The following is an 11,526-nucleotide window of genomic DNA, read 5'->3' as shown; positions in this document are numbered from 1 at the left end:
GTGATAGGGTCAGAAATCAGATTGGAAAAGGCTGAGAAGAGGAAATAGAAGCAATGAATTTAGGGCACTTTTCCAAGGAGTTTGGCTGTGAATGAGAAGAGAGGTTTGAACAACAGTTGGAGGGGATGACACAGTCTAGGAATGTTTTTAGGCACTAGACAAGGTAGGGATTAAAGCCGAGGGATGACTGTGAGAGGCTACAGGCTGAAAGAAGTGGGGCCAAAAGTACAGAATGAAGGTTGATTTTGGAGAAGGATCACCTTTCTTTTATAAGGAACTAGTAAATGGAGGATGAAATTAAAGATGTTTGAAAAAGCTTCTATTTTCTCAGCTAAATAACAAGGTGAGGTCCTTGGTTAGGAGGGTAGAGGAAGGAGATTGAGATAAAAGGTAGATTTGAACAACCTCGATAGGGAGTAAGATTGAGAATCAGAGTAGTCTCGTTACAGGAAAGGCACACTGAGGTTAACAAACTTGTAGAGGACCCAGTCAGCTTGGTTCTATGATTTCTTCCAGTCCCACTCAGCAACACATGAGATGAGCAGAAGAGGGAGGCGGTAGACATAATCCAGAACTGTGAGTTCACTGTCGAAGGGGCAAGGAATTTCAGAGTAGATGACCGAGCAGAGGTGAACTATTTGACTAAGAAATTAGGGTAGGAGAGAGGAGACAGGGACGAAGGCTTCAGTGGGGACAAATAGGTGGAAGGATCAGGCATCGAGAGAGATGAAAGAGCAAGTTATGATCTTATAAAATTATTTCAGAATGGAGTAACCTTGAAGGCGGCAGAACTCTTTGAAATGTGGCTTTGTATCCTTAGCCCCTCTCATTGCATGGCACTTTAAAAATTCTTACTCAATTCACTTGATGGCTCTCACACTACCCTCATGGATAAGATATATACTACATAATAGTATAGTTAAGAGGTGACAGAACCCAGTTCTTTTAGGGAGGGTGTAGATGTTAGCATTGAGGGAGACAGCTTTTGGAATAAGCCTCCTAGCTAGGTCCCTGGTTCTGCTCAATGTTGTCCCATTTGGAGATGAAAGGGGAAAAAAAAGCTCTTAGCAAATTTGAAAGTTGGGCTGAATTTATTAAGCAGAATTGTAAAATTCATTTAAATTGTAAAGTCAGTTAAAAAAAAAATCAACTTCTAAAGGATAGAATATGGAGAAGTGCCTAGAAAGCCATTCATGTGAGGATGATCTGGGGGTTTTAGTAAGCAATGAGCTCAAGGGGTTAACAGGAGCAACAAGGCTGCCAAAAAATGCCAATGTACTTAGGCCAGTGGTGCTAAACTCAAATAGAAACAGCATCATTAGTCCACATATAAAAATCCATGTGGGCCACATGTTGACTTAGTTTTAAATGTAATACTTTCCAGGTCAGGGGTGGGGAACCAGCAGCCTCAAGGCCAAATGTGGCCCTCTAACTGAATCCAAATTCGACAGAACAAATCCCCTTAATAAAAGGATTTGTTCTATAAAACTTGGACTTAGTCAAAAAGCCACACCTTTCATTCAAACCTGTTCCCCAGCCCTGTTATAGGTATTACTGTATTTTGATCATATTTAGTTTATTATTGGTTTGGGCAACATGTGATGTTGCAGGATGTATGCAGCTCTCTGCCTCAGGCTACATTAACAGAAGCATATGGCTGACTGGAAGATAAGTGAACACAGGATTACCCCGGTACCTGTTTATTGCTTATAAAAAGGCATTTGAGTTTATAGAGCAAACAGCACCTTTTAAAGCTTTTCCTCCTAAAAGACAACTCACATCCTTATGTCCAAATTATACAACATACCTTGAAAGATGAGATAAGCTTGTTCAATGACAGTCTGACTAGTAACACACGAAGCATAAAACCAGATGTGCTCAGCCAATATGTCTGACACTTGGATGGAGAAGATCCAGAACCAGAGGCTAAATTTAAGTGGTTGAAATTAGCTTGACTCTTGCAGTTGTTCCTGAAAAACCAAGCAAACGGCCTCCTTTTAGAGGCTGAGATCCAACAGATAATCTTGATGGACCTTGGCTGATAGTTCACCACATAATACCCATAATCACTCAATAGTTTTAACTGCCCAAAAAGGAAAAACCAAGCAGGCAAAGAAGGCCTGTAATCCAAATTATCCTACACAGAAGGAGTTAGTTTTTAACTCGGCACGTGACAAAAAAAGTAGTTACTTTAACAAAAACTTTGTTGATTGTGAGACAGACAACTTATCCATTAACATGAATCTTGGACACTGTAGATGGATGATTTTGAAGCAGGAATGAGCAAGAGGAAATTGATTGGATGGCCTTTGGGAAACTACAAAGGTTTTTCAATGACCCTAGGCTTCCTCTTAGCAAAGGTTCGTTTTTCCAACATTAATATTAGTCTTCTAGGGATGATTTATGGCTGTGAGTATTGTAACTCTCTCTAGTCTCTGAAGTATTAAAGCTGAGTATTGCCCAAAGGGAAATGGAGAACCACAAGGAGGGCACGAACAATCTGGAAAATATTACAAACACAGAATTATGCAGGAGCAGTATAAATAATGTCAACCACGAAATGATGAAAAGAGACAGGCCAGTTACACAGGAGAGTTAACCAGTAGACAGTCACCTTTCTCTCTGGAATCCTCAACAAGGATTCCCACCATATTGGGTGGATGCCCTAAATTTGTGAGAGGACATGAACAAAAACTGGACAGCCAAAATGATGGTTAATGATCTGCATGGAGGGAATGACCATTATGAAATAACTTACTGCAATAGTGGAATTTCCAAAATAGGAAAGGTGATTGTCTTCCCTAATTTGCCCCGGAAGAGTACATCTGTAGCATTGTATTCACCTCTGGGTGCCATAAGATGAAAAATCTTGAGATCACACCATGTGAGATTTGGTTGAAGCACCTGAGGATGTTTAGCCTGCTTATTTGAGGTCCATCCCAACTCTAATACTCTGGGAACTCTCCATGCAGGTACTGTACCTCCTTGGAAAGTTAAGATAGTATCGTCCATTCCTTTAAACCATAAGTTCCTAAGGTGGGCAATAACTGCCCTCTGGGGGGCGCTGGACCGATCCAGGGGGGTGATAGTAGTTGGAAATGATGCAAATTAAAAAACAAAACAAAAACCATTAAAGGATTAAAGAAAGTAGATTTGCAGCAGGGCGCTGAGTAATTTTTTTTTTTTTTTGAAAAGTAGGCAGTAGGCCAAATAAGTTTGGGAACCTTTGCAAGTTTAAACTAAGGAAGGCCACCCTACCCATAAGTAGTAAATGCTACAACAGTACTTGTACCATTTCAATATACCTCAATGTATTACTGGCTTTGTGGAAGAGTCTGAGTCCAAATACTAAGAATTACCATATGGAATCACACCTTTTTGATCATTTCAAAGAGATTAAAATGGGGTTCTTTCCCATCTGTCGAGGAATTAGGTTGAATCTTAAAGTTGTTCCTAGACAAAAGGTCTGTTCCTCTTGCATTAGGATAAGAACAACTAACTTTAGAGATGGTGTTCAACTATAACGTATGCTCTGACTAGTATATAGATCTTAATCTTAATTTTATAAAAAGAACGTATCAGGTTGCTAAGTAAATTAAATTAATGACCAATGTTTGGCCTCTAATTTGATTAGTAGAGCAAAAAGTGATCATTATATTCTGATTTATTCAATTTCTTTTTTTACAGCAAGCAAAATGAAGACATGCAAACGATAACCAAATGAGAAGTATATTTTATTTTTCACAAACATGTTCTTGAGGTAGCTTTATTTTACCCTCTCCCTACTCCTACAATTTGTCTTGAATTCACCTTTGTATAATACTATGTTACTAAGGAACAACTTTTTTATGGATTTGAAAGGTAGCTTGCTTTACTGGAACTTTTCCTCCCAATATTCAATAAATACCTGTTATACAGCCCAAAGTAGTCTCTTCTTATCCCAGCAGGTATCAGAACCAAAAAGCTTCACAGATCTTTCTCTACCTTTTTGGACTTCTACAACAGTACCATTCAATGCCCAACAAATGCGCATAAGCGAGTCTTAGGAAAAAAGGATTTCAGGTTGCACTTGATGCCTGGGAAAGGTTGTATATGTAGGTATTTTTGAGAGCAATCTTGACCCGGGAGTAAGTCATTTAACCTCTCTGACCTTGGTTTTCTCATCTCACAGATTGGGGATTTGGACTACATGACCTCTCAGGTTACTCTCATGCTGAATGTCACTAAAACATACACATGGATTTCAGAGTTATTTATACCATGATTTTAAAGTTTGAATTTCTGCTAACTTTGCCCAAATTATTAGAAAACCCACTGGGGTTATATTTATAATACTACCATCAATTTGAAACCAAATGGTAACAGGAAAAAGTACTAGCTCTGGAGGCAGAGGCATGAATAAAATCCTGGCTGTGTCACTTAATCAGAACCTCCCTAGGACTTGTTCTCCTAATCTATAATATGAAGATGTCAGAAGGTTAAGTGTATTGCAACTCTAAATCTATGGTTTTATTACTTAAAATAATTTCTTTAAGTTGAATTTCCAGTTTATCAGTCATTATTGTTTAGCAGTGAGAAAAACCGTGCACTATAAGGAAAATGGATTTTGAAAACCAGGGGCCTGGGTCCTACCATGTAGGGGATGAAAGAATATAAGTCCTACTTTTTTGACCTTCCAGCTTTCAAATCCAAAAGATAATACCTGCAATGTCTACTTTATAGGGCTGTGAATGAGGCTCGTATGAGAAAAGGAATTTAAAAATTATGCACACACTAAAATATTACATAAATGTATGACATTAACTAGTAAATATAATTTGCCTTGCTTCAGAAGTAGGGCACTAAAAGTGAATTTTAAAAATGTTAAGATTCTTCGGAAGATTTCTTTAAATTAAGAACAAAAAGTTTCTTCGATATTAGAAATACTTCTAAATTTATGTTCTAGAATGCCGGACTGTTACATATCCATTTTTTTCCCTCCCAAGGTGTGTACCAGGAAGCAAATTAAATTCTATTTTTCTCAGAAGAAAAATGAGTACAGGACTTCGCTGTGCACTTACAACTTGAAGAATTTTAAAAAATATTTTGTGTAGACAAATTCTTTCAACATTTTTAAAAAGGTTTTTTTTTTAGTTGCCCCCAAGGATCCTCAGTAGGGTTAAACAAAAGATTTATGCTTAACAATGAATCTATAGGCTCTGAATGAAATGCCCAATGTATCGTGACTAAAAATGACACAAAACACTTTAAAAGAGGTTTTCATTTCAAAACAAAGGTTTTAAACAGGCAGAATATCAATGTGTAACTTCTGAACCTCTGGCATTTTGTCCCCAAGTCTTGTTTTTGTTTTAACCTTTAATAACTTCAGAAGTAGGAATGCGCCAAAATTTACATGAACAAATTTGAAAGGATAATTAGATAAAATGTAAAAATATTGATAAAATTCAACATAAACATCTCATTCTATTAAGAATTTTAATTAGCTGCTGCTCAACGCATTTGCAGTCCTAGACTTACGATTATTCAGAGAATGAGGTTTTGATGTGTTCTCACAAGAAAGAATCTGATGAAGACAGAGAAAGTGACCAAGTAAAGTGGACCTCCTCTACTGATCCACTGGTCTGACAAACTGTTATCCAGAAACTGTTGGTAAATAATGCTTAATGATTAGGGTGCGTCTTCTTTTAAAAAAAAAATTCACATAACTAAGTGTAAAAGAAATCTAAACAAACATTTAGAAGATGTTTTATGTAAGTCAGTAGCACTTATACTTCTGAAGGTACTAAAAGCTTAAAACTTAAACTAAGACTTTTGGGTCATCTGATATATGGCTACTCAACCTTGTGATTAAGGCTCTGTACATATTTAGTAAAGTGGTCTACATTTTAATTTAACTGAAAATGTGCTTAGTATTTTAAAACTTCATAATTAAAGATATCGAATTCCTACCATTTATGTATACAAAGACAGGAGGAGTCTCTTAAAATGCCATGTTGAACTAATTTTGCACGAGTAAGTATATTTTAAAGTTCTTTTGAGCTGAAATATTCACATTATGAACATTCATTCAAGTTTCTTTTATTAAAATCAAAGCACCACAGTCTGCCAAAAACAAAACATTCCATACATAACAGTAACAAAGACTACTGTATCAGATGTCCTTCACAATAAAATAAGTGATTCTTCCATGAAGAAAGAAATCTGTAATCTGATTGGCTAGCATTACCCAGGAACAAGATCCACCAGTATGTGAATTATGGCCCATTAATTTCACACCCAGTGTTACAAAGATGAAAGCTAGGTGCAATCAGTTTGTAAAAAGACATTAAATATAAATTTACACAATGTTATAAAATGTTTAAAAAATATTTACATGGTTATTTTAAAGGGTTAATTTTTAAGACGGAATTGGGTGGTTGAACTCATGGTGATGCTTGTAATTCAAACAGCCAATCAGATCACTCTATTTCTCTCATTTATAATGAATGCAGGACACATACAAAAAATGAATAAACCTTCCATTTCAACCTATAAACCTTTTGATCACATGCAGCAACTTATTTTTCTGAATTCATAATATTAATTTGTGGACTAGGCCCTAGGAAAACGGAAGACCCTTCCCCTACTTCCCTGTCCTACTAGCTTCATTATGGGATTTTGACTTGAAAGTTCAAGCTTGTCTGATAAAATAAGACTTTGTAATTCATCATCAGAGTAACTAATACTCACCCTTTTGACTGTGGGGACAACCTCATACTCTGTTTTGAAAGTATTCATAGGTTACACTCTATTGGTTCTGTTGTACAACCACCACACAGTCTTTAGGTTAGAAGAGGGTACCATTGACAGAGCAAGGGGAGAAGACTATTAGGTTTGTTTCCTGGCATTTATTTTAAGTGCTATAAACTAGCAACCTTGCTCCCTTCAAAAATGATCTAAAGGATGGCCTAATTTCAAATTAGTCAAGGAAAGGAAATAAATAGAATACCATCCAATTTTTAAGGAATATTTCACTACCAAATACTGACATGAAGTAGTTTAAATTCAGTAATATAAGTTACTATATTTAAAGTTCTGCTGCATTAAGAAAACTCTGAAAAGAAATAGCTTGTGAATACTAGGCCAAGTGGTCTTGTCAGTAAGTCACTGCTTGTATACCTGGCTTCCCCTGCTACAAAGTTGTACAATGCTTGGGGTGCATAATAATTGTTCAGGACGTTGGGCCAGCCTATTTTTTACTGTCTTCCAGAACTATGATACTAGGGCTAAGGTAGAATAGAGTTTATAAATGGGGCTACTGCAGTTCTGAGATTTACATCTCTGACTCCTGCAACCATTCCGAAGGGAAAGCCTTCATGGGTTTCCAAGACAGAAGTAGAAGCTGGAGTTCACAAGTTTAGGTCAGGGAAGCCTGAGTCACAATGAACACTTTTTAACAGCCCTTTCTTCATCCCAGGGATGCGGCAAGACTACGGTTCTCTTAATGTTCTCTGCCAAAAGGGTACAGGAACATTATGACTAGGATACAGCCAGGCACCAGGGGGACTTGTTAATAAGGTAGCAGGCAATACGAGGTAATTTAAGGACTGTATCACTATAACTTTGTAACCTGAGTCCCAAGCACATAGTAGCAGGAGCTTATATGCTTCATTGAAATTAAGATATATAGGGCATTTAGAAATGCTACAGAAAATCGCAGAGATGATCTCACACAATGTAATACTGAAACAATCAATGTTCCAGGTGGCCTTATAAGAGATACACTCAGAGGCAGTGTGGTGTAGTAGAAATACCGGATCAGAAGATCCAGATTTAAGTTGTAGTTCAGACACTTACTAGCCATGTAACCTTGGACAAATTAACCTCTTTCATTTTCAGTTTCATCATCTGTAAAATTGGAGTAATAACACTTAAGACTACCTACTGTTGTGAGGAAAGCACTTCAACCATAGGAACAAGAGCTTTCTCTCTCTCTCTCTCTCTCTCTCTCTCTCTCTCAAATGCTTAAATATAGCAGAGGTAAAGCAGGTAACCTGACAGTTTGCACTGAAAAACAAAAAAATAAAATGGTATGGCACTGAATACCACAGTAAGAGGTATGTATGTACACGCTTGCAGGAATTCTGGCTCAGTTTTATTTGGAAAATTACATTCTCCCCCTGCTCAAGCTTCACATCCCTTTGGTTGCCCTCCTTACAACAGTCTAGCTATGTTGTTCTATTCCAACCCAAGGGATGAGTAGGGAAGGTCTATGGGGTACGAAATTGTGACAAGAAAAGTAGCCCAACAGACAAAACACTCATAACAGCTCAAGAGCTTTTGTGCTAATAATGCCATTGCATACCTAGACTGACACTGCTGAAAAATGTCAACTATTAACAACAGCTTTTCTCAATTTGTCCACAATGATACTCAAAACCGTACAGACACCTCATAATAGTTACTTTCTTCAGTCTACAATCCAGGTTTAAGAACTCTAAAAGATCCTACAAAAGCTGACATGGAAAGCGGTATTAATATTTTAGGAGCAAGAACTATCTCTGTACAGGAAATGGGAATGAAACTATTGCTTATGGTTAATTTACTCCGTGTGTCATCCTCAGCCGCACCTTAAGACCCAACTAATTAGCTTCAGAATATCATCATACAGCAATGTTTTTGAAGTGCTCTGGCCAGATATTTGTCCTTGACAGGTGGTATAAGCTATAAGGATTCTTCTAACTTCAGCTGTGGTATATTATTACCACCTCAAACAAAAGAAAATTTCACCAAATTTCTGTCAGTGTAAAACAAACATTTCACCAAATATATTAGAAAATTACAGCTAGGCTATTTCATTCCTTCTTCCCTAATCTACATTTTTTTCCTTTTAATAATCTGCCCAAGCCTGAAAAACAATGAACAAAAAGGAGTAAAGGATGAGCAGATTTAAGCCTGGCCCAATATGAAATCAGGAGAGAACTTTATGTTTCTATCAGGCCTGATGGGAAGGGAAATCTAATCAAAGGTCAACCATAAAGAAATGTTTAAGATGACATTATTGAGATCTGACACTATTACAAACCAAGGCAGGTAACAGCAAACGCTCCAGAGAACATCTAACAAAAATTCCATTAAAAGCTTTACACTGAAACACAGTTTCATCCTAAACAACACGAGACAGTGAGAATCACAGAAACTACTTATTCTTTTTTTTTTTAAAGTTCATTAATGCCCAAAAGAGTATGGTGAAGTAACTTCACATCACATACAGCACAAATGGCTGCATTTCAAAAAATTCAATCAAAAGCCATGTGGTAATGAAGGAGGGCTTTTATCAATAGTAAAAAACAAGTCACATCTGTACTTAATTTGTTAGAGGCAGTAACAGAGAAGACACTAGTTCCAGAAATGAATGACTAGTAGCCTAAACATACCTGATACAAAAAACATCTTCACAGACAAGCCAAAAAATAAATCCAAGCATTTGTTTTCCTGATTTTTCTTTAATACACTCTCCATATTACATGACAGACCATCAGGTACTTCCTTAGTGGCATCTACCTACACTGCAATCGCACCAATCAGTATCCTAGGACATTTAATATCATATTCGTGGCATACTGTTAAGTACAGTAGAATAGACTTATAATGGCCAGCCACGAGCCTTTGGTAAGAATGGGTAGTGGTATCACATTTTCTGAAAATGGATTAATTCACACGTTGAAACCACATTTAAATTTTCAACCTTAACTCTAAATAAAGCCTTTCTCCTTTCTTTAGAATACAGTTATGCAGCTACCCTTTCAGATACTGTTTTATGATTTCAGAGAAGGAGAAGGGTCTATCTCAAAATTCAATGATGCTCTCCCCCTCCCCTTCCATAATGGAGGTGGGTGTGAGGAGGTGGAGTGGGGGAGGAATATTAAGGAAATCAACAGCTATTAAACATCCACAAACCCAAAAGTCAGAGTGGTCATGGATTTTTCCTTGCAATTATGTTAATCACTAATAAAAAGGTTAAAAAAAAATAAGTTCAAACCAGTCCTTGCTACTGTGCCACTTATTTAAACAGTTGGCGGTCATCAATGCTTTTGAGACGCTTTTTCCGTGGCTGAACAAAGTCATCATCTGAATCATCACTAAATATGGTATCCTCCGTTTCATTCTTGAATTCCTGCTTTGGAAATTTTTTCTCTGGATAAAGGCTTTTCAGAAGGTCTTCAAAATAGCTTTCAAGTTTTATACCAGCGCTGGCTACTTCAGAATCAGGCTATTGGAGGAAATGAAAAATGTGATCAAAATCGATATAAAGAGAAACACCAATTCATTATAACCTCATACCTTTTCCCTATACAAAAGTTTGATCAGACTTGACTGGCTGTGTAGGAATGATATATGAATGAAAGAATACTGAATACTGTTCTGGTCACTGTACATCAAGACAGAAACAATTGGGATAAGGAGAAAAAGTCCAGAAAAGAATGTTTAAAACTATGTTTCTCCACGTGCTTGGAAAAAAATTCAAAGGCCTAGATAGCAGGTATACAATTAAAAAAACAAACAACTTTATCAAGTGCTTACTACGTGTAAGGAACAGTGTAAGACTCTAAGTTATAACTGTCACAGGGACGGATGAATTCCATGAGAACTCATAAAATATCTATTAGGAGACTCTTTAATCTGGAACCAGGGGAAGATACGGTTGAAGTCTATATGACTGAAAAATACACAGTTCAAGTGAACGTGAACAGAACTGGTCTCCAATCCAAACACACCTAGATAGCACTCCTTGAAAGGAAGTGGGTAGTTTCAAAACACAAAGAATACTATACTGTTGAGAGTGCAGCAAATATATGCAAATCATCTCCAAAGAAAGATCATAAAAAGCCTGAAAATATGCAAAAGTTTAAGAAAAGTCTACATAATTATGGATAGCCCAAGCAAAAGATAAGCTGTTCCTCAAACAACTTTGACTTCTCAATTCCTCAAATCAAAAATACTATAGGTATTCAGTGCTGTTAGAATCAGAGAAAATTTTAGGATGTTACTTTAAAAATAATTATCTACGTTTTGCGTAATGACAAAATTATTTTCCAAATGGATAAGGCTCTCTCTCAAGATAGCAGAAAACTGGTCTTCAAAACTTCTCCTGATTAATATGAACTCTTGCAGATTTTTACCAAAATGATAATAAATTTGTCTTTGTAAGATGTAAAACATTTTTAGATGTTCTGAATTAAGAATATCTCTAAAATAGCACTGTTATTTTCTTTTCTCACCTCATTGAATTCAGCACAATTCTCAAAAATCAGTCGGAAATCAGCCACAAAATCTTCAGGTTTTGTATACACTGGAGAATCCACTTGAAGCTTCTTCTTAATGGTAGACAAGTCCATAGGATTTTTAATTATTTTGTAGTAATCAGGCACCTTTGAAAATAAATCAGGTATCATTACTTGTTGGTATGCTTTGTCTCAAGAGAGATTATATATTTGTTAAGTTCTGGAGTTAAGATGAAATACCTCTGGATGCTACTAGCCAACT

General features: G+C 36.6%; 1 protein-coding gene across 2 annotated transcripts in view; it reads right to left on the bottom strand.

The window, feature by feature from the left end:
• Nucleotides 1–6,062: 6,062 nt before the first annotated feature.
• The window catches only part of TRIM24 (tripartite motif containing 24), a 106,732-nt gene continuing 101,268 nt past the window's right edge, over nt 6,063–11,526 (bottom strand). For both annotated transcript variants that reach the window (XM_027842315.1, XM_027842316.1), the window contains exons 18-19: nt 11,262–11,411; nt 6,063–10,252 (exon numbers count right to left, since the gene is read on the bottom strand). In XM_027842315.1, the coding sequence (XP_027698116.1) occupies nt 10,043–10,252; nt 11,262–11,411 (360 nt within the window). In that variant the 3' untranslated portion in view covers nt 6,063–10,042. The remainder of the gene's footprint in view (nt 10,253–11,261; nt 11,412–11,526) is intronic.

Source organism: Vombatus ursinus, unplaced genomic scaffold (assembly GCF_900497805.2).
Source record: "Vombatus ursinus unplaced genomic scaffold, bare-nosed wombat genome assembly UNPS02014870.1, whole genome shotgun sequence".
NCBI classification, from domain to species: domain Eukaryota; kingdom Metazoa; phylum Chordata; class Mammalia; order Diprotodontia; family Vombatidae; genus Vombatus; species Vombatus ursinus.
Note: the sequence above shows the minus strand (reverse complement) of the source record. Positions and strands in the feature narration are given on the sequence as shown.